This window comes from Rhineura floridana, chromosome 5 (assembly GCF_030035675.1).
Source record: "Rhineura floridana isolate rRhiFlo1 chromosome 5, rRhiFlo1.hap2, whole genome shotgun sequence".
Taxonomy (NCBI): domain Eukaryota; kingdom Metazoa; phylum Chordata; class Lepidosauria; order Squamata; family Rhineuridae; genus Rhineura; species Rhineura floridana.
In genome coordinates this window covers 24196903-24216829 of record NC_084484.1, presented here as the reverse complement: position 1 = coordinate 24216829, position 19927 = coordinate 24196903, and the positions used below count along the sequence as shown (strand labels likewise).

At 41.9% G+C, this 19927-nt stretch overlaps 1 protein-coding gene across 12 annotated transcripts in view; it reads left to right on the top strand.

The window, feature by feature from the left end:
- KLF12 (KLF transcription factor 12) overlaps positions 1-19927 on the top strand; it is a 302241-nt gene that overhangs the window by 167838 nt on the left and 114476 nt on the right. For all 12 annotated transcript variants that reach the window (XM_061629982.1, XM_061629993.1, XM_061629990.1 and 9 more), the window contains exon 3: positions 6068-6605. In XM_061629982.1, the coding sequence (XP_061485966.1) occupies positions 6068-6605 (538 nt within the window). The remainder of the gene's footprint in view (positions 1-6067; positions 6606-19927) is intronic.

Below are 19927 nucleotides of genomic sequence, written 5' to 3'. Positions count from 1 at the left end.
CTACTCATTCTGCTGAGTGGGGCTCTGGATGTCTTCCCAAAGACCTTCCCTGAGTGCACCTCTACTCACATTTTCAGCTGGTTTAAAGATACTTCCAAGATAATTTATTCATCGGTATACACATAAAGCTTATTATTAAGCCGTGTTTCTCGGATGTGTTCTAGCCAGTTTCTCTCTCATTGTCAGGATGTTGGCTATGAAGTTTTTATGTAGACAGCAAAAAATCTCATATTTCACAATGCTTTGCATTTCCAACCGCATAGGATATTGTATTCTTGTTGGGTAGCATTCATAGGTTGGGCAGAATCCACGTGCCTGTTATTTGGATACATCCTGACAGCTCCCTGAAATCAATCTGAAAGGCATCCTCATTCCTGGGAGTTATGAATCACAGTTTGAAGTTAGTCATTTCTATGGTGAGGCTAATCTGGAAAGGATTTCTATTAATAATAAAGTCTAGCATCACTCATAACCTTTCAAGCAAGAGCCTTATTGAACTTAACATGAACTTAGAAGATCCTGTTCCAGAAGAACCTGTGACAGGGTTGTTGCCACATGGATGTACAAGCTGTACAACAAGTCCTGAGACCAATGTGTACCTCTGTGTCTGTCATTGTTTTCTTCAGGAATGAACTTAAGATGTGGTTTCAAATGTCATGCTTTGAGTGTTTTGTCAATATTTGCCAGATAAACAGTGTTGTATGGATTATGGTTCTAGGTGTAACAGACTCTGAAGGCAGAATTAAGTGAATTTTGTCGTGTCTAGGTAGGGGCCTTTTAGTGGATGGTCTAGTGGTGCTGAGCACTGTGTCTTTGGTGGTGGACCCAGGTTCTCCTGCCCCTCCCCCTGCTTTTAAAAGTCTTTTTAATTAAAAAAAATTGTATCCAATGTTAGTTTTACTCAGAGTATACTCATTGAAATTAATGGGCATGATTAACTTAGGTCTGTTAATTTCAGAGGGTCTGTTCTGGGTAGAATTTCATTGGATACAACTCATTGGTGTATGAGACCCCCACCATCCATCTCTGAACTTTCGCAGAGGTAACTATACCTATAAATTAGCGTATGCAGATGTTATGCAAATCTGCACCGTGGATCTGTGCCTTGAGTCTTTTAAGTACCTTGTAAATTACTTTCAGTACATTCCAGAGTGTACCAAAAAAAGAAAAGACTGAAGGAGTCTTGTAGGGGCTAAATTCTGCTCAAAATTGCCTGTAACTTAACATTTGCGTTAACACTCTCATTGTGCAACCTTGCAATACTGATTTGTTACTTGTTTTTGCCTTCTGCTTTACTTTTTCTTGTGTTAATATGTGAAGTCAAAGGTACCCCAATAGCTTTTGTGTCCTTTTGGAATGTGACACTAATAAAAATTTTGTTTTTTGTTAAACTGGGGGTCATTCTGAAATCAATCACAACCTTAATTCCAGCTGGGACTTTAAAGGATCTGTTGGATCTCAATAGAAGCAGATTAATAGTGTTTTTAAAAAAGATGAAGGTGGGTTAAGCTGCAGCCCAGTTCTTAGTCAACAAAATCATGTGAAATGATGCTGTTTTGTATTAGTTGTCAACACACTAAGGAATCCTTCTCTATCCTGGTGTCATCTAGTTGTTTTGGACTGCAATTCCCATCAGCACCAGTTTGGTAAAGGCTGCACTAAGGAGTCTTTTACACAGCCATGTTTCATGGTTGTGTGAAACAGTCAGCCAATAAAAAATTCTTACAGGGTAGGATTGAAACAGTAATTTTGTGTTTATTTTAATGTTGAAAAGTACCACCCATTTTTGGCACCCTTTTATTCTCCTGGTTGCCCTTTCTGCACAGAGCAATTTTACTCCTTTTTCTTTTCACTCCTCTTCTTCTTTTGCCTTCATCTGCCATTTAGTGTGATTCACTGCAACAACCCACATGATGTTGCAGATACATCACAATGCTACTGTGACATTATTTTGGATCATGGATACCCGTAAACAAAATAATGTGGTATGCCACAGCAAATTCAATTAAATAAGAACTGAAGAAGAAGCCTTTTGGGTTAGGCCAAAGGACCATCCAGTCCAACATCCTTTTCTGATAGCTGATTTTGAGCTATGGTTTAATGTGAACTAGTCCATGCTGCTCAAAAGTTCCCAACTTGCTCCTGCCCTGCTGCCGCCGCCATCTTGCTGAGGAGGAAACAACTAAAAGCTGGCTTCACATTATGTGCACAACAGTGTTGTGTTTTCCTCAAATAAACTGTTGGAAGTGGGGCAAGAGCAACTCCTGTTTTGTGTTTGTGCTCCAGAAGGAAGATAGAGCTAGGGTCCTCCAGATGGATAGGCTTGTTTACCTTTACCTGTGATGCTCTGACTGACTTTCTTCTGTTGCTAGACTGTGATGCCTTTAGGGAAGCTTACCTGCCCCTCCTCCTTCCGCCCTTTCCATTCCTTTGTCCTCTGGCTGTCCGGGAGAGAGGAGACATCCCTTTGTCTCTGCTCTCTCTCCAAGCATGGGGCAAACTCCTACACCTGGGCATTACGCCTCCAACTTAGCTAGTTAGTTAGAACTAGGTATGCCTTTTCTATCTACTATGTATTTATATAAATAAAGTAGCTTTTCTTATTTTACTAAGTCTCAAGCCTCAGTGATGCTGAGGTAAAAGCCTGCTTTCTTAGGTAACCGCATGCACACGCTGGCACACTCGCATTTCAACATCTGCGGTTACTCTGCCGCTGTGGTGTTGCTTTTAAACAAAATTAAGCAACACAACTACACACAGTGCAACATAAACCACAATCAGGAAGCCAAACAGACCTTTGGGGGGTGTCTTTGTGGGATTTTCTGCCTCAGGTGTCAAAGTAACATGTCCACCATTGGGTAACGTGCTTCTTTACTGGGCTGGGGGCCATTTGCTGTTCTTTCTCAGGCAGAAAAAAACCTGAGTCCGCCTGCTCTGACCCTAGTCTGCATTCTGTAAAAACAGTGTAGCGTAGCTCTCTCAATCTCTCCATGAGGAATGAGAGAGGCCCACAAGCAACAAAACCTGATAGCAAGTGGAGATTTATTCCCAGAAAGCAGCAAGTGAATAGGCCTATAGACAACCATAACATCATATCGAAGTGAAGCGAGCTTTCTGTCTTTCCTCTGAAAATGATCATATCATACCTCATTGGGTCATAAAGTGTTTGATTTATTGAAGCCAATTCATGAGACACTAAATCATTTCAATAAAACAGCTGCATTTCACAGCTTTTGGTTTTATCCCATTAAAATTTCAAGCCTATAATATGCAATTATGTGTATACTCAGATTATTTTCTGTGTGGGGGAAAAGGGAAGTATAAATTTCTCCCTTTTAATTTGTAATATATTCAGGCTTGACAGTACTAATTTGCACTGCAAAGTAATTTGGGCATAAGAAGCATATGTCAACATGAGGAGTAGCTGTAGTTTTGTCTCTGGAGGATGAGACTTAAATCTGTCTTGTTACAGATACAGTTGATTTGCTCATCTTAATTTTTGACCCAATAATGTTAATTTATGGAATTCAGACTTTGCTTCTTATTTTGAGGGTTTGCCACACTTGGGAGGGTAGAAAAGGCAGAAAAATATGCATCATAATTTATTTCTGTTCCTAGGACTAGTTAGTGAAAGCAGAGATGCCCCAATGTGATGTTTTGTAATGCAGGTACACATTACCCAAGGTAAAGATGTATAAATGGCAATCAATCATAATTTATATGGAATAATGAGATCAATTTTCAAGAGGTTTTGTGGCATCCACAAAGTGAATCTGGACTCTGAATTAAGGTTGAATCAAGCCCTTGCGCTGTGCTTGGCCTGAACAGAGGCTGCAGACACAAAGCAATGACACAAACATTTTACAGACCATATCATGGCCTTAACGGCCCAGACTAAGTCACTCCTATATAGAATGGCAAGTTATGCATTGCTCCCCCCAAAAAAGAGGATTTCCATCACCAAAAATGAAAAAGGCAAAAGAGGATATCAGTTTGCATATGGTAATGTTTATGTATAGACACAAATTTATACATAATTGCTGTAATTTAAACAGAAATACAATACCATAGCAGGGAAGACCCCAGATGACTCTGGTCAGTCTGCTGACCACATACTGTTAACTGTTGATGGACAACTTCAAGACTTTTGCTCTCTCTTTTTATGGTTCCTTCTCTGTCATTGAGTCCTGGACCGAACAGCCGTCAAATAGAGGACACCTTCAAATAGAGGACTGTCCCCTGAAACGACAGAGAATAGAGACATGTGGTATGTGATAGAGAAGGGGTAGCCAACATGATGTCCTTCAGATGTTGTTGGACTCCACTCATCATCCCTGACCATTGACCATGCTGGTAGTGGCTCCACTCTTACCAACTCCTGGTGGTAGGGTCAGTGGTCAGAGATGATGAGAGTGAAGTCCAACATCAGGAGGATATCACATTGTCTATCCTTGCAGTAGAGAATCATCGCCTACAGTGTATACTGTCTCCCTTTCATCTCTGGTCAAACTGTTTTATTTTATTTTTATTTTTGAAGCAGTCTCAAAATCCTCTCTGATCAGAGATGATAATGGAATGGGGTGACTGGGGGAAGAGTGCACACTCACACGCAAGGATGCCTTTGTCACACCACTTGTAACTCTCTTGAGAATCCATTATCTGTCTCTAGTCTGGACACACAGTCCTTTGCAATCGGGGGCAGTCCCATTCATATCTTGTTGGGCAATAAGGCTGGGGGTGTAGAACGCTTCCTGACATTTAAGCTAAAGAGCCAAGCCTAGGTCATCTTTATCTTCATGTCAGCTTTGGAGCTTCAAGTAGGCTTTGGGTTATAGAGAGAATCTCAGCCTTTGAGGTTTAAGTGGGTTGTGATTGCAGCCTTAATGTGTTTATCTCTCCTGCAAATCTGCCCCCAAATTCCTCCCAGAACTCCTTAGGAACTTGCAAAACATTTGCCCAGAGTTTATACTCACCATCTGTAACGTCAAAAAAGAAGTCTGACCTCCTACTGAATATGAGGATGTGATTCAGCTTGGAACATGTTGTACAGATATGGGTAAAAATGAAATGAATCAACTGTTACATAAGGGTAAGGGAGGATATAAGAGACTTTGAGTAAATATGAGCTGGGTGTTTGCAGTGCAACAACAGAAATGGCTTCACCATAAAAAACAGCACACATCTGTAACAAGAAAGTAATAGCTACCATTACTGCTGACATTTTGAGACTTCTCTGTATAAAAACAAAAAAAACAAAACCAGTTATTTACAAATAAGATAACAATGGCTTAATTCATTTGACATATTCAGATAATATTAATTCAAATGAATGATTGTTCCTCAAAACTTTCTGGTACTGTTTGGATAATGAGATTCTACTGTAGTAAAGAACAAGCAGAGGGCAAAAATGAAATAGTGGCAAGTAAAGGGCTGGTCCATACACGTCCAATCAATGGAATATGTAATATGAAGCAGTGGATTCACCTTGTTCAGGACCCACCAGCAGTCAGGGATGGTGTGAGGTTTGAAGGGGCATTGGGCAAGATTCCCTCTACCTCCTCCCCATCATCACTATGGTGCCCCCCTGGCAAGTTTACCAAGCAGCAGCAGGGACCACAGGTATCCCTTTTCTCTAAGTAATATGCTAAACAGCATGAAGGCATATCCAGAAGAAGATAACATGTTTTTCTAGAACAGCAAGCTAGCATTGCTCAGTACAGCCCAGAGACTTTCTGGGAAAATGAATGTGGTAGGCAGTTACAGTCTCACTGGTCACTTTCCTGGAGACTGCCAGGCTGAGCACCACTGGCCCACCACCCGTCCTTGTAGAAATGTTGAAAATAAAATAACAATGACTAGTGTCGACTCCAGTAAGCCCCCTGGGGCCATGGACCCTGACATTTGCTCCACCAAGTTCCTCTTTGAAACACTTGCCTTACCTTGCCTATCTACCTTTTGTTCCAATGGAGCTACTTAAAATAAACACACAATACTATTAGCAGCCAAGGATGTCTTTGCATTAGCTCCTAAATGATAATGGCTTGTTTTCCTTTCCTTTTTTCTACAGTCTCCAAACGCTCAAAGTTACCCAGATATGGAAGCTGTACCCCTGTTGCTGAACAGCATGAAGGCAGATCCAGAAGAAGACTCCCTGTCCACAGATCATTTCCAAACGCAAACTGAGCCAGTGGACTTGTCAATAAACAAAGCCCGATCATCCCCTGTTGCTGCTTCATCTTCACCAGCGTCCATCGCTGCCTCGGCGTCTTCTCCTTCGTCTTCTTCAACATCCTCTAGTCGGCCAGCCTCCTCACCAACAGTAATAACGTCCGTATCCTCAGCATCGTCTACACCATCAGTATTAACTCCAGGCCCGCTTGTGGCTTCTGCATCAGGTGTTGGAGGGCAGCAGTTTTTGCACATAATCCATCCAGTACCCCCTTCAAGCCCCATGAACCTACAGACCAACAAAATGAGTCACGTACACCGCATTCCGGTGGTGGTACAGTCAGTACCTGTGGTCTACACAGCTGTGAGATCACCAGGGAATGTGAACAACACTATTGTAGTACCGCTACTGGAGGATGGGAGAAGCCATGTCAAAGGTAAGATATTCTCATATGAATTTGCATTAAAAAAGAGAAGAGGGACGAAGCCCAGATTAACTAATTGCTGCTGCATTGTGATAGAACTCCCAATAGTTTTACAAACCTACTATTCCTTTTTCTTCCTGTTTTACATCTGGGAATGTATGAAAGCAAACTGAAGATGAACACTTGATTAACTGCTGCTGGACCAAATATATGAAGAAATGTGGGAAAACATTAGGCTAGATATTAAGCCAGAGAACTAGTATGGTACAGAGTCTTAACACCAATTTCCAAGTGGGGAGGCTCCAAATTCAATTGTGCCATTCATCTGCTGGTTTTAGGTAAGCTCCTATTTCAGGTGTGGGGAATCTGTGACCCGCAGCACCTTTAGGTCTAGCCTGTGGCCTCCCTCAGCTGCACCCCTGGTACCACAATTAAGCTTACCAAAAAGAGAGGTCCCCTTTTCAGGATTGGTACCTCCCCACCAAGTCTAATCACTGCATGGGACGGGGGAGGCTTGGCAAGGAGAGAAGAGGAGAGGGGAAAAGAAAGGCAGGAAGAGAGAGAAGAGGAGAGAGAGGAGGGTGGCAAAACTCCAGCCTCCTCCAATGTTGGATTTGGCCTCACCACCACCATCTCTGGCCCAGCCCACCCTGGTATGCAGCCTCCCAAGAGATTTCCTCCAAGGGTATATGGCACTGATCATAAAAAAAGTTCTCCAGCCCTGCCCTGGTTCTTGGTCTCAGTGGCCATGGATCCCTCTGTCTGCAGAATGGAGCTCATAAAACTGACCTACCTTGCAGGTTTGTTGTAAGGATTACTGACATATAGTATATGACATGTTTGAAAATGCTAAAGCTCTGGTCAGCATATTTTGAACTAAGCAATGTCTGGAGAACTAACTGCAGGGTCTCTGCCCACTGACTCATACATACACCAGCCAGAAAACATGGCAGTCCCCGCATCCCCAGAAGTATTGACAGAGCCCTTCTAATCACTTCAGGCACTGCTCAGTATCAGATGCTCGACTTGCACATGGTAGTGAAGAGCTAAGGCCACTCCCCAGGCCCTTGATGTTCAACTGTTTGTTAATCTCTCAACTTGGGGGACATTGCTGAAGTGCTTAATAGTTGTTGGGTGGAGGGGGGCTGCTTGGAATAGTCAACAAGAGAGCACTAGTAACAGTAGTAAGAGATGAACCAATAAGCTTCCATCGGAAAAGTTACTTTCTTGTAAAGCTAAGTAGACTAGGGATAACCCTGTACTGCATATGAAACTATATTGGCAGTTAATTTCAGGATTTGGCAGATTGCTTTCTACTTTTAGCAGTCTTCCTTATAATTTCACAATGCCCCTTGCCTCTCAGTCAAGGACAAAACTAAGCATGATGCAGATCAGGGAACCCTTGTGTTTAATTTCCCCTTCCGCTCTCTCCCCCTTTACTCATTCCCTGTCCAAATGCATAGCAAACACATGGAGGGGGGGGGTAGTGGGATCAAACTTACCACCCACCCCTTAATGTCTGTAGATTTGGCAGAAAGCAAGCCTACAGACCTAGGCTCTCCATCAGATCAGGAATCCTGATAATGCAGGATTCCTGATCAGACTGCCTACGTGTATACTGTTCTGTATATCTAGGCTCTCTTTTCAGATGTTTCATCAAACATGTGGACATGGGGGTAAGGTGTTGGCAGCATGTAGATGTTGAAGGTGGGATTGGTGTTTGTGTGGACGTCAGAGACAGTGGCAGTAAGCACAGTCCTGCTTCTCCCTCAGTACAGTACAAGCAGGGTGTATACGTCAGGTGGTGTAGTGGCAAATTCAGATGTGCAAGGTCCCTTCATGATAGTCATGTCACGCCCCCTCACAGCCACGCACCATCTCTTCTCCAATAACATAATTATAGAACCAGAATAAAACTGCTATGTGCATAGGCGGCCCCCTGATCAAAATGCTCAGGGAGACCTTGAGATGAGATATGAAATCGAGGAAGCATCCAAACTAGGAAATGTGGTAGTAATGGGTGACTTCAACTACCCGGACATAGACTGGCCGCATATGTGTTCCAGTCATGACAAAGAAGCAAAGTTTCTAGATATTCTAAATGACTATTCCCTAGACCAGTTGGTCATGGAACCGACCAGAGGGATGGCAACCCTGGACTTAATCCTCAGTAGAGACCGGGACCTGGTGCGAGATGTAAGTGTTGTTGAACCGATTGGGAGCAGTGACCACAGTGCTATTAAATTAAACATACATGTAAATGGCCAATTGCCAAGAAAATCCAGCACGGTCACATTTGACTTCAAAAGAGGAAACTTCACAAAAATGAGGGGATTGGTAAAAAGAAAGCTGAAAAACAAAGTCCAGAGGGCCACATCACTCGAAAATGCTTGGAAGTTGTTTAAAAACACTATATTAGAAGCTCAACTGGAGTGCATACCGCAGATCAGAAAAGGTACCGCCAGGGCCAAGAAGATGCCAGCATGGTTAACGAGCAAAGTCAAGGAAGCTCTTAGAGGCAAAAAGTCTTCCTTCAGAAAATGGAAGTCTTGTCCGAATGAAGAAAATAAAAAAGAACACAAACTCTGGCAAAAGAAATGCAAGAAGACAATAAGGGATGCTAAAAAAGAATTTGAGGAGCACATTGCTAAGAACATAAAAACCAACAACAAAAAATTCTATAAATACATTCAAAGCAGGAGACCATCTAGGGAGGCGATTGGACCCTTGGATGATAAGGGAGTCAAAGGTGTACTAAAGAACGATAAGGAGATTGCAGAGAAGCTAAATGAATTCTTTGCATCTGTCTTCACAGTGTAAGATATAGGGCAGATCCCTGAACCTGAACTAACATTTGCAGGAAGGGATTCTGAGGAACTGGTAACGAGAGAGGAAGTTCTAAGCTTAATGGACAATATAAAAACTGACAAATCACTGGGCCCGGATGGCATCCACCCGAGAGTTCTCAAAGAACACAAATGTGAAATTGCTGATCTGCTAACTAAAATATGTAACTTGTCCCTCGGGTCCTCCTCCGTGCCTGAGGACTGGAAAGTGGCAAATGTAATGCCAATCTTCAAAAAGGGATCCAGAGGGGATCCTGGAAGTTACAGGCCAGTTAGCTTAACTTCTGTCCCTGGAAAACTGGTAGAAAGTATTATTAAAGCTAGATTAACTAAGCACATAGAAGAACAAGCCTTGCTGAAGCAGAGCCAGCATGGCTTCTGCAAGGGAAAGTCCTGTCTCAGTAACCTACTAGAATTCTTTGAGAGTGTCAACAAGCATATAGATAGAGGTGATCCAGTGGACATAGTGTACTTAGACTTTCAAAAAGCGTTTGACAAGGTACCTCACCAAAGACTTCTGAGGAAGCTTAGCAGTCATGGAATAAGAGGAGAGGTCCTCTTGTGGATAAGGAATTGGTTAAGAAGCAGAAAGCAGAGAGTAGGAATAAACGGACAGTTTTCCCAATGGAGGGCTGTAGAAAGTGGAGTCCCTCAAGGATCCGTATTGGGACCTGTACTTTTCAACTTGTTCATTAATGACCTAGAATTAGGAGTGAGCAGTGAAGTGGCCAAGTTTGCTGACGACACTAAATTGTTCAGGGTTGTTAAAACAAAAAGGGATTGTGAAGAGCTCCAAAAAGATCTCTCCAAACTGAGTGAATGGGTGGAAAAATGGCAAATGCAATTCAATATAAACAAGTGTAAAATTATGCATATTGGAGCAAAAAATCTGAATTTCACATATACGCTCATGGGGTCTGAACTGGCGGTGACCGACCAGGAGAGAGACCTCGGGGTTGTAGTGGACAGCACGATGAAAATGTCGACCCAGTGTGCGGCAGCTGTGAAAAAGGCAAATTCCATGCTAGCGATAATTAGGAAAGGTATTGAAAATAAAACAGCCGATATCATAATGCCGTTGTATAAATCTATGGTGCGGCCGCATTTGGAATACTGTGTACAGTTCTGGTCGCCTCATCTCAAAAAGGATATTATAGAGTTGGAAAAGGTTCAGAAGAGGGCAACCAGAATGATCAAGGGGATGGAGCGACTCCCTTACGAGGAAAGATTGCAGCATTTGGGGCTTTTTAGTTTAGAGAAAAGGCGGGTCAGAGGAGACATGATAGAAGTGTATAAAATTATGCATGGCATTGAGAAAGTGGATAGAGAAAAGTTCTTCTCCCTCTCTCATAATACTAGAACTCGTGGACATTCAAAGAAGCTGAATGTTGGAAGATTCAGGACAGACAAAAGGAAGTACTTCTTTACTCAGCGCATAGTTAAACTATGGAATTTGCTCCCACAAGATGCAGTAATGGCCACCAGCTTGGACAGCTTTAAAAGAAGATTAGACAAATTCATGGAGGACAGGGCTATCAATGGCTACTAGCCGTGATGGCTGTGCTGTGCCACCCTAGGCTGAGGCAGCATGCTTCTGAAAACCAGTTGCCGGAAGCCTCAGGAGGGGAAAGTGTTCTTGCACTCGGGTCCTGCTTGCGGGCTTCCCCCAGGCACCTGGTTGGCCACTGTGAGAACAGGATGCTGGACTAGATGGGCCACTGGCCTGATCCAGCAGGCTCTTCTTATGTTCTTATGTTCTCTCTGTTACCCTAGTTTAATTTACTACCTTACTCTCTATTACTCTCACTTACCCTAGAAGCCCATCAGCATGAAAGGGGAGATGTGTGTTAGCTACTGAGAAGAGTCTTCTCAGTGACTGATTCACCTCTTTTCATTCTGATTGGCTCCAATTGGCACAAAAGGATAAGAAAGCGTGTTAGAAGACTCTTCTCAGTGGCTAACACACTCTCCTTTCATGCTGATTGGCATTGGCTTATACATAGGGACCCTGATGGGACCCTGCTCCCCAAGAAGGGGTCTGTGAGCCCCTGCAACCCCAGACGACTACACCCCTGTATGTGTGTGTATTGAAACTGCCCTGTTTTGTTTGGGAAACACCATGATGTCACATCATCATCACATTGTACATTCTTTCTTCCCTGACACCCATCAGCAGCAGCCAGTATTGTAGACTCAAGATATGCGCACAGTGATGTCATGTTACATGTTTGCACAGTTAAATATTGCAGTGGAAAGAAGGGAAATTAGAAATAAGGTTGCTGTTTCTCATGACAACCTTGTGGTGAGCATCACATCTAGTCCTACCTGAAGAGATTCATGCAGAAAAATGAAACAAAAAATGTAAGGTTTCTTTTTTTCCTTTGCTTTCACATTTATTTATTTCACAATGGTAACTATATATTGTTGCATTTGACTCTAGTAACAGGCCGTTTTGTATTTTAACGGATTTGTTCATAAATCTTCAGGATTTCTTTCTTTCCTCAGCTTCTAGACTTGTGTATGAAGTGGAGCCATATGTGACGTGCATTTCTTGTGATCTCGGGCTGAATAACACTGATGATATAATAGAATATTTGTACCTATAAGGGACACATCACCATACTGTATGCCTGGGCAAACTAGCATACCATGAGAGAACTGCCACTCTGCTTTAAGAAAGTAATTTAATAATGGAAAAGTCCAAAGAACCCATCCACAGAGGGGCCTGCTTATGCATCCATGGTTGCCTCCTTCTGGCCTTACTCCCTTCCATCTAAATATCCTTTCCTGGGGGCAGGCAGTTGTACAGCATCTCAGCATTGGGTGTGATTGGATTGTTAAGTCACTACCATTGGAAAGACACGCCATGATTACCCACTCTCAATACTCATTAAAGGTATTATAATGATATTATCTGTTTTTATCTGATGATTGAATGGTCTGTTGACTGTAATAAAAAAATTGATTGATTGAATGATTGATTACCCCCTCTCAAGGAAGGCTGCCTGACTGATGGTCCTTTGCATGAGTCTCTGCTTTGAGCTTTTTTCCTTCTGTTTAGGAGGAAAAACCTTCTAATCAGGAAGAAACACAAGTGTGAGCTCTTTGTCTTGCTCACTCTAGAAAAATCTGCGAGGAACAATTGGACATATGCTTCCAATTTTAATTCAGAACAAGGTGCCTCATTTATTAAAAGTTTTGAAACTCTGCTGTAAGGACGCATTCGGCCACTCCACACTGCAGATTTTTTGCAAGAGTATTAGTCACACATCAGTGACTTAATAATAGTGCATTTGTACTGGATTTATACTGGACTGTCCACACATTATTCTACTTTATTAGTTCTGTGATGCTTCCTCAACGTTACTGCAGTATTGTTGGCTTGAGGGGCTCTCTTGCACTAGGGCACAACAAAGATGGGACAAAAAACCAACAGCTGCAAAACATTTGTGGTAGAAAAAGCTGAAGGAATTCAGCAGGGCTCTGTGGGACACGCACTGATTGGAAACAAAGCAGTATGTCCACCCCAAAACTTTTGCAGGCACAGAGTATAGAAAATGGGATCACATATAATCGTCCCAATACCATCATGAGCATAAATCATTAAAGCACAATAAAAAGGCCATTTGCAGAGGCATGTATATAGCATGTATATGGTGCTCAAATCATACATTAAATCCTTACAACAACCTTGTAATGTAGAAGAGATTAATATCCCCTATATTACGGGTATGTGTGTTGGGGGAGCGGCTGAAGGAGAGAGATTGGCTTGCCGAAGGCCTACCTCATGGGCTCATGGCTCAGATGAAATCTGAACTGGAGACTTCCCAGTTCACACTACTAGTGACTGTGTTAAATTGGTACATAGTTTTTCATAATGGCAACAGTTACAGTAAGAACATAAGAAGAGCCTGCTGGATCAGGCCAGTGGCCCATCTAGTCCAGCATCCTGTTCTCACAGTGGCCAACCAGGTGCCTGGGGGAAGCCCGCAAGCAGGACCCGAGTGCAAGAACACTCTCCCCTCCTGAGGCTTCCGGCAACTGGTTTTTAAAAGCATGCTGCCTCTGACTAGGGTGGCACAGCACAGCCATCACGGCTAGTAGCCATTGATAGCCCTGTCCTCCATGAATTTGTCTAATCTTCTTTTAAAGCTGTCCAAGCTGGTGGCCATTACTGCATCTTGTGGGAGTAAATTCCATAGTTTAACTATGCGCTGAGTAAAGAAGTACTTCCTTTTGTCTGTCCTGAATCTTCCAACATTCAGCTTCTTTGAATGTCCACGAGTTCTAGTATTATGAGAGAGGGAGAAGAACTTTTCTCTATCCACTTTCTCAATGCCATGCATAATTTTATACACTTCTATCATGTCTCCTCTGACCCGCCTTTTCTCTAAACTAAAAAGCCCCAAATGCTGCAACCTTTTCTCGTAAGGGAGTCGCTCCATCCCCTTGATCATTCTGGTTGCCCTCTTCTGAACCTTTTCCAACTCTATAATATCCTTTTTGAGATGAGGCGACCAGAACTGTACACAGTATTCCAAATGCGGCCGCACCATAGATTTATACAATGGCATTATGATATCGGCTGTTTTATTTTCAATACCTTTCCTAATTATCGCTAGCATGGAATTTGCCTTTTTCACAGCTGCCGCACACTGGGTTGACATTTTCATCGTGCTGTCCACTACAACCCTGAGGTCTCTCTCCTGGTCGGTCACCGCCTGTTCAGACCCCATGAGTGTATATGTGAACTTCAGATTTTTTGCTCCAATATGCATAATTTTACACTTGTTTATATTGAATTGCATTTGCCATTTTTCCACCCATTCACTCAGTTTGGAGAGATCTTTTTGGAGCTCTTCACAATCCCTTTTTGTTTTAACAACCCTGAACAATTTAGTGTTGTCAGCAAACTTGTTAAGTTCTGAGAAAATTGGTAAGCTGGGCAAAGGGAACAATCTTCAGCCATCTTTAGCGCAGTGCCTTCTTTTGTAGCCTGCTTGTCTGGATGGAAGGAAGGAAGGAAAACAGGAGAGGGAGAATGAAGCCCTACAATACTAGCAGCAGTGTCAAGTTTTGTGTGCTTTACATGCTTTTATTATATATTTATCCATTACTTTTGTATCATGCCTTTCCTCTAAGGAGTTTCCCATTTTATCTGCAAAATAACATGTGAGGTTTAGGTTGAGGCAGAGTGATTGGCTCAAAGTCATCCAGTGAACTGAGCCAGGGTTTCAACCTGGGTCCTCCTGGTCCTACACAAGCTCACTCACGATGCTGGCAGTGATGGAAGCAGCACACAACCCTGTATTATACCTCTGGCTTCACTAGAACATCAGAGAAATCAGACCAGAGGCCCCGGTAGTCCTGAGTCTTGTTCTCACAGTGACCAACCTGAAGCCTACAGACAGCAGCAGTCTATCCACTTGTAATTCCCAGCAACTAGCCTTTTAAGTTGAGACCTTATCCCAGTCTGCTTCTGTGTTGGAATTGCTTTTTAATGTTTTTAAACCTTTTTTTTTAAAAAAAAAAACCTTATGTTTTTTAACCTTTTTTTAAGATGTCTTCAGAGCTTTTAAAAAAATATTTTAAACATTGTTTTAATGTGTTTTAAAGTCTGTTTTTATGATGTTTTAAAGTGTTTTTAGTGCTTTTTGTTTTCCGCCCTGTGCTCCTGCTGGGAAGAAGGGTGGGATATAAATCAAATAATAAATTAATAAACTAAATAAAATGAACTAGTATTCAGAGGCATAGACACTGAACTGAGCCTTATCTTCCATGAATTTGTCTAATCCTTTTGAAGAACTTTCTTTAGTGAATTAAAGGAAATGGGTAGATAAAGGACCATACGAAGCTGATGGCCTGGTAATGATCCAGTGAGAAAGTCCGGATCTAGTGTTCGTTCTAGTATTTAGATTCATCCTGAAATCAGGAGGGCTATGCCACAAGGAAGCAACTTCTGGACCTAGGGTAGATGGCATGTGAGAGATTTTATCCAGCAACAATCTCACAGGTGTGCCCTATAAAATCAGTGCATAAATACACAGTTTTAGCTGGGCTTCCTTTTCTTCAGGGTAACATTTCTTTTCTTATTGGTGTCTGTCTATATCTACTTTACTTTTAAGCAGAATAGACTCCACAAAAGTTCCCTCTACCATTCCCTTGTTCAGTTCTGTACATGACATTCCGGCTTGCCACATGCCCTTGCAGAACACAAATAAGAAATCACTCTAGAAAAACACCTTTTGAAAGTTAGTTATTTTGCTCACAGGAAAAAAACAAAAACAAATAGGCACAGGCTTATGAAATAGGGTGAATGTCATATTATTATACATACTTGAATATCTAGAGAAAAGAGGTGTCTCCACCCAGAATAAATGACCTAAAATACTAGCAGAACAGAACATCCTTCTTGATAGTGGCAGTATTTTTTTATTTCATTCATATCCCCCTTTTCTTCCAAGAAGCTCAAGGTGGCATATACGGTTCTCCTCCCTCAGTTTGATCCACACAACAACCCTATGAGGTAGGTTAGGCTGAGAGATGGTGACTGGCCCAACATCACCCAGCAAGCTTTGTGGCTGAGTGGGATTTTGAACCATGGTCTCCCAGGGCCTAGTCCGACACTCCAACCAGTACACTACACTGGGTCTCTTTTTAGGAGACTCAGAATTATTTTTTAAAAATCAGTATTATGATGTTAAGGGATTTTGTAGCAGTGGTGAAGCATTTGGCACCTGTTGGATGAAATGCTGCAATGTTACAGAACATATAGAAAGATGTCATCTGCTGAGGGAAGTGTCAGTTATGGAATATACACAAAGGTCCAGCTTTGTGAGCTGAAGTTAAGAGTAGTTTGGTTGCGGGTGGAGGGAAAGTCACATGGGTTTAGGGACAGGAAGAATTGTGTGGACAAGGTCATTTTTAGATATGTAGAAGTGTCTTGTCTAGAAACCTGTGCTCAGAAAAACTATGTGTTGTTCAAACCTGTAATTGCTTTCCTTTCCCCCGGCTTTGTTTTATGTTGGATTGTGAATCAGTTCTATATTAGAGACTTGATGTGATTTAGGTCTTAACACTCTTGAGAATTCGATTTCCTGTAAATGAGTGTGAGTTCTACAGTGTTCAATTCAAAATGAAACAGGTTTAATTTTTTTGCTGTGAGAAAAGCAAAGACACTGCCTTCATAGATGTGTGTCTGAATTATATGTAGGTTTCTTCAGATGTACATAGCTGCTATCAATCCTGTACACCCACTGCAAATTATTTTACTTGTGAAATTATTATAAATAATGACTTTTGATTGGAGAGAGTAATTAATAGCCTATGGTAGATTAGCAACAAAATGCATGCATAGGAGCTAACCCTACTTCACCCAGAGCACACAAGAGCATAGTTAACTGCTTACGCCGTACAGTCTCATAAAATCTCAATAAAGCCTGAAAACTGTGGAGTCCGTGTAATCTCAAAATAAATTGTAATAAAAATTACCCCGTAGACTCAATATTAAGATCATTAAGTTCATGGATGCTGCTGCTGTGTACATAAAGTTTTATGGAATAAATCAAGCAGTTTTGCTACCCCTATCAGAAAGCAAGCTGTTTTTGATTTAAACGTTGATTGGTGCTCTCAGAGCATTTTTCTAAGAGCACAAACCATTCGCAATGACCTTTAATGGAAAGGGGGTGGGACACGGGTGAGAAGCCCTTATATACTGTATTTGCTCTGTGTTTGAGGGTACTTTATTATGAGGCCTAAGAGAAGTTGCATGTTTTCTGCAAGCATATTTGCTTGAGGTGTAAACTAGGGAGTTTCCTAACACAGCTGCTCTGTGGTATGCTAAATAAACCTCTGCACAGTACCTCATCTCACTGGATTTAGTTTGGCGTATTTTATGTCTGTCTGTATTTGTTCGAAATGCTAAGCAGTACATTTGATTTTATCTCTTTTTCCCCCCTTGTATTGCTTCTCTGCCCAAGGATGGGATGATGCTTTCATTTTCCTGGAACTATATATGGTTTATACCAAAAAGCTGGCACTGAGATGCTGGTAGACTATTATTTTCTACTGTGCTAGAGGATTTATAACTTGTTATTTCCAGACAACACTTATTATATTGACTTGTCTGCCTGAAGAACCCTGTGCTTTGCAGAGGATTCTGGCGGCATGTTCTAAGCCAGCTTTCCTCTTGGTGCTCTCCAGACATACTTGGACTACAACTCCCATAATCCCTGATCATTGGTCATAACAGCTAGAGCTAATGGGAATGGTACTCCAAAACCTCTGGAGGTCACCAGGTTGAAAAAGACTATTATAAGCACACACTCAGTAATTAAGGATGCTGGCCAAATCTGGGGTGGGGTGCTTTATGAGTAATATGTAAACTGAAAATGCACCCCAGAACCCCCTGGCTGTGTGCTACAGAGGACAATTGGCAGTGATGTTCCAGTTGTCCTTTTTGAGCAGCTTGTCCATTCTCATTGATCTTATCGAGAACCCGGGTGTTCCCTGCAACACAACTTGAAAACCGTGGCAACTCCCCCATTGGCATCTTACCCTAAAGGATACTAGTTCACGTATCCTCCCTCTTGCTAGATGATGTCTCTGTCTGTTTATTGGAGGGGGGGGTAGACATATGTGTTGTGTTGGGTCTCCCCAGCCTGAAAGGATGTGATCCTGGTTTGCAGGCAGCGCCTAAACCACAGTTTTCCAGTTTAGATGTCACAACAAACCATGGTTTAAGGAACCAGGAAGTATTTGCTAAAGCCAAGCACATAAGAGGAGGAGGGAAGGGGAGAAGGGAGTGCTTGAGCTCACCGCTTCACTAGCACTGATGCTGTTTTACCAGAGGAATTGCTCTCAAAAATTTTAAAAAATAACAATAATACAAGAACTACAGTGTACATCAGTGTTAGTTCTCTGCCTTTAGTATAGCTGACAGTCTCTGGGGAATTCTAGAAGTATCACCATTGCCCAGAAAGGGGAGTCTTATCCATGAGCCCTGGCTGGCTGAGCAAAGAGGAGAATACTGGGAACAATATTAGCTGAGCTATCTTGAAGTTGCAAGAAAGATGCTTGACTGTCCTTGTGGGAACTATATGAGTGAGTGTGTAAGAGTATAGCATGACTTTATTTTTAATCCAGTATAAAAAACTATGATCCAGTTGTCAAGAGGTTTGGGAACCAGCAATTTAGGAAAAGTAAATATTAAGTATTGTTATTATTACCACCCTCCATAATTTGGTTCTTTTCCATCGCATGGCAATATTTCATCCTCAACAGATTGTATTTCCAGGCATAAAGAAAAAAGATCCTCACAGAGCTTTAAAAACAAACCTCCACCCTTCCTTTTTGGTTTTTTTCCCCCTGCTTGGTATGATTCTTTTTCTTTTTTTCTTTTTGTAATGCTTTTGCTTCAGAGTACATTTACATCATGAGAAATGCAGTCACACCCACCTTGACTCTGGGAGTTTATTCCAAACATAGGCTGAGATTTGCTTCCTTTCTATAATATCAAGCCAGTTTATGGGAATTAATCATCTTTGATAGCTGCTAGTGATGTCCACAAAGATGCATTAAGCATTAAGCTGCCTTGGATTCATTGTAATTCAGGATATTTGGTACAGTAGAAGTCATAAAAATGTTGACATTCAAGCTCTCCAGGATTTTAAGTGTCTGTGATGTAATCCTGATAATAGCTTTCTTTGTATAAAGCCCAGGCTGCTGTTGAATTCTTGACAATGAATTAAATGAGTAGTTTTGGCCTCATATATGTGCACTTATGAATATGGGGAGCTGTTGGCTTTGAAAGCATCCCCACTTTAAAAAAGCAGCCCACTGTTAAAAAAAAAAGTACCCTAGCTTTCTTTGTGACGCCCTGTGCAAACAATGACATGATCTGGGGCAGTACCACTTCAGCCAATGCCTGTTTTAAAGAACTAAGAGTAGTTTCCTACCAACAATTGTGCAATGGTCGCTCCTTGGAAACTTTCCTTATATGGTGAATCAGTCACTTATTCTCTCCAGTCAGTCAGTCAAAGGTATTTGTTAGAAACCATTGGTCATCACAAAAATACAAACAGTATAGAAGTACATTTTAGCACCCATCATCTCCAGCTCTACAGTAAGTAGATGGTTGCAGAGGACAATTTTGCCACACCTGTATGTGACGTGTGATGAAAAGTTCTTTGGCCAGGGATGTTGATGACCAAGCTACTAAATGGCTACAGTCCAAGGATACCTTAAGGACTGTCTCCTCAAATCAGCCTGCCCATGCCATAAGATCTGATGGAGAGACCCTTGTCTCCATCCTGACTGTGATGCTCAGCTGATGTGGACTAGAGAAAGGACCTTCCCTGTGACTTAATCTGTGTTGTGGAACTCTTTGCCCTGGGAGACCTGGTTGGCCCCTCTCTGTTATGGTGTTTTACAGAATGGAGGAAGATGTTCCTGTGTAGGCAGGTTTTATTTTATTGGATAGACAAGTTT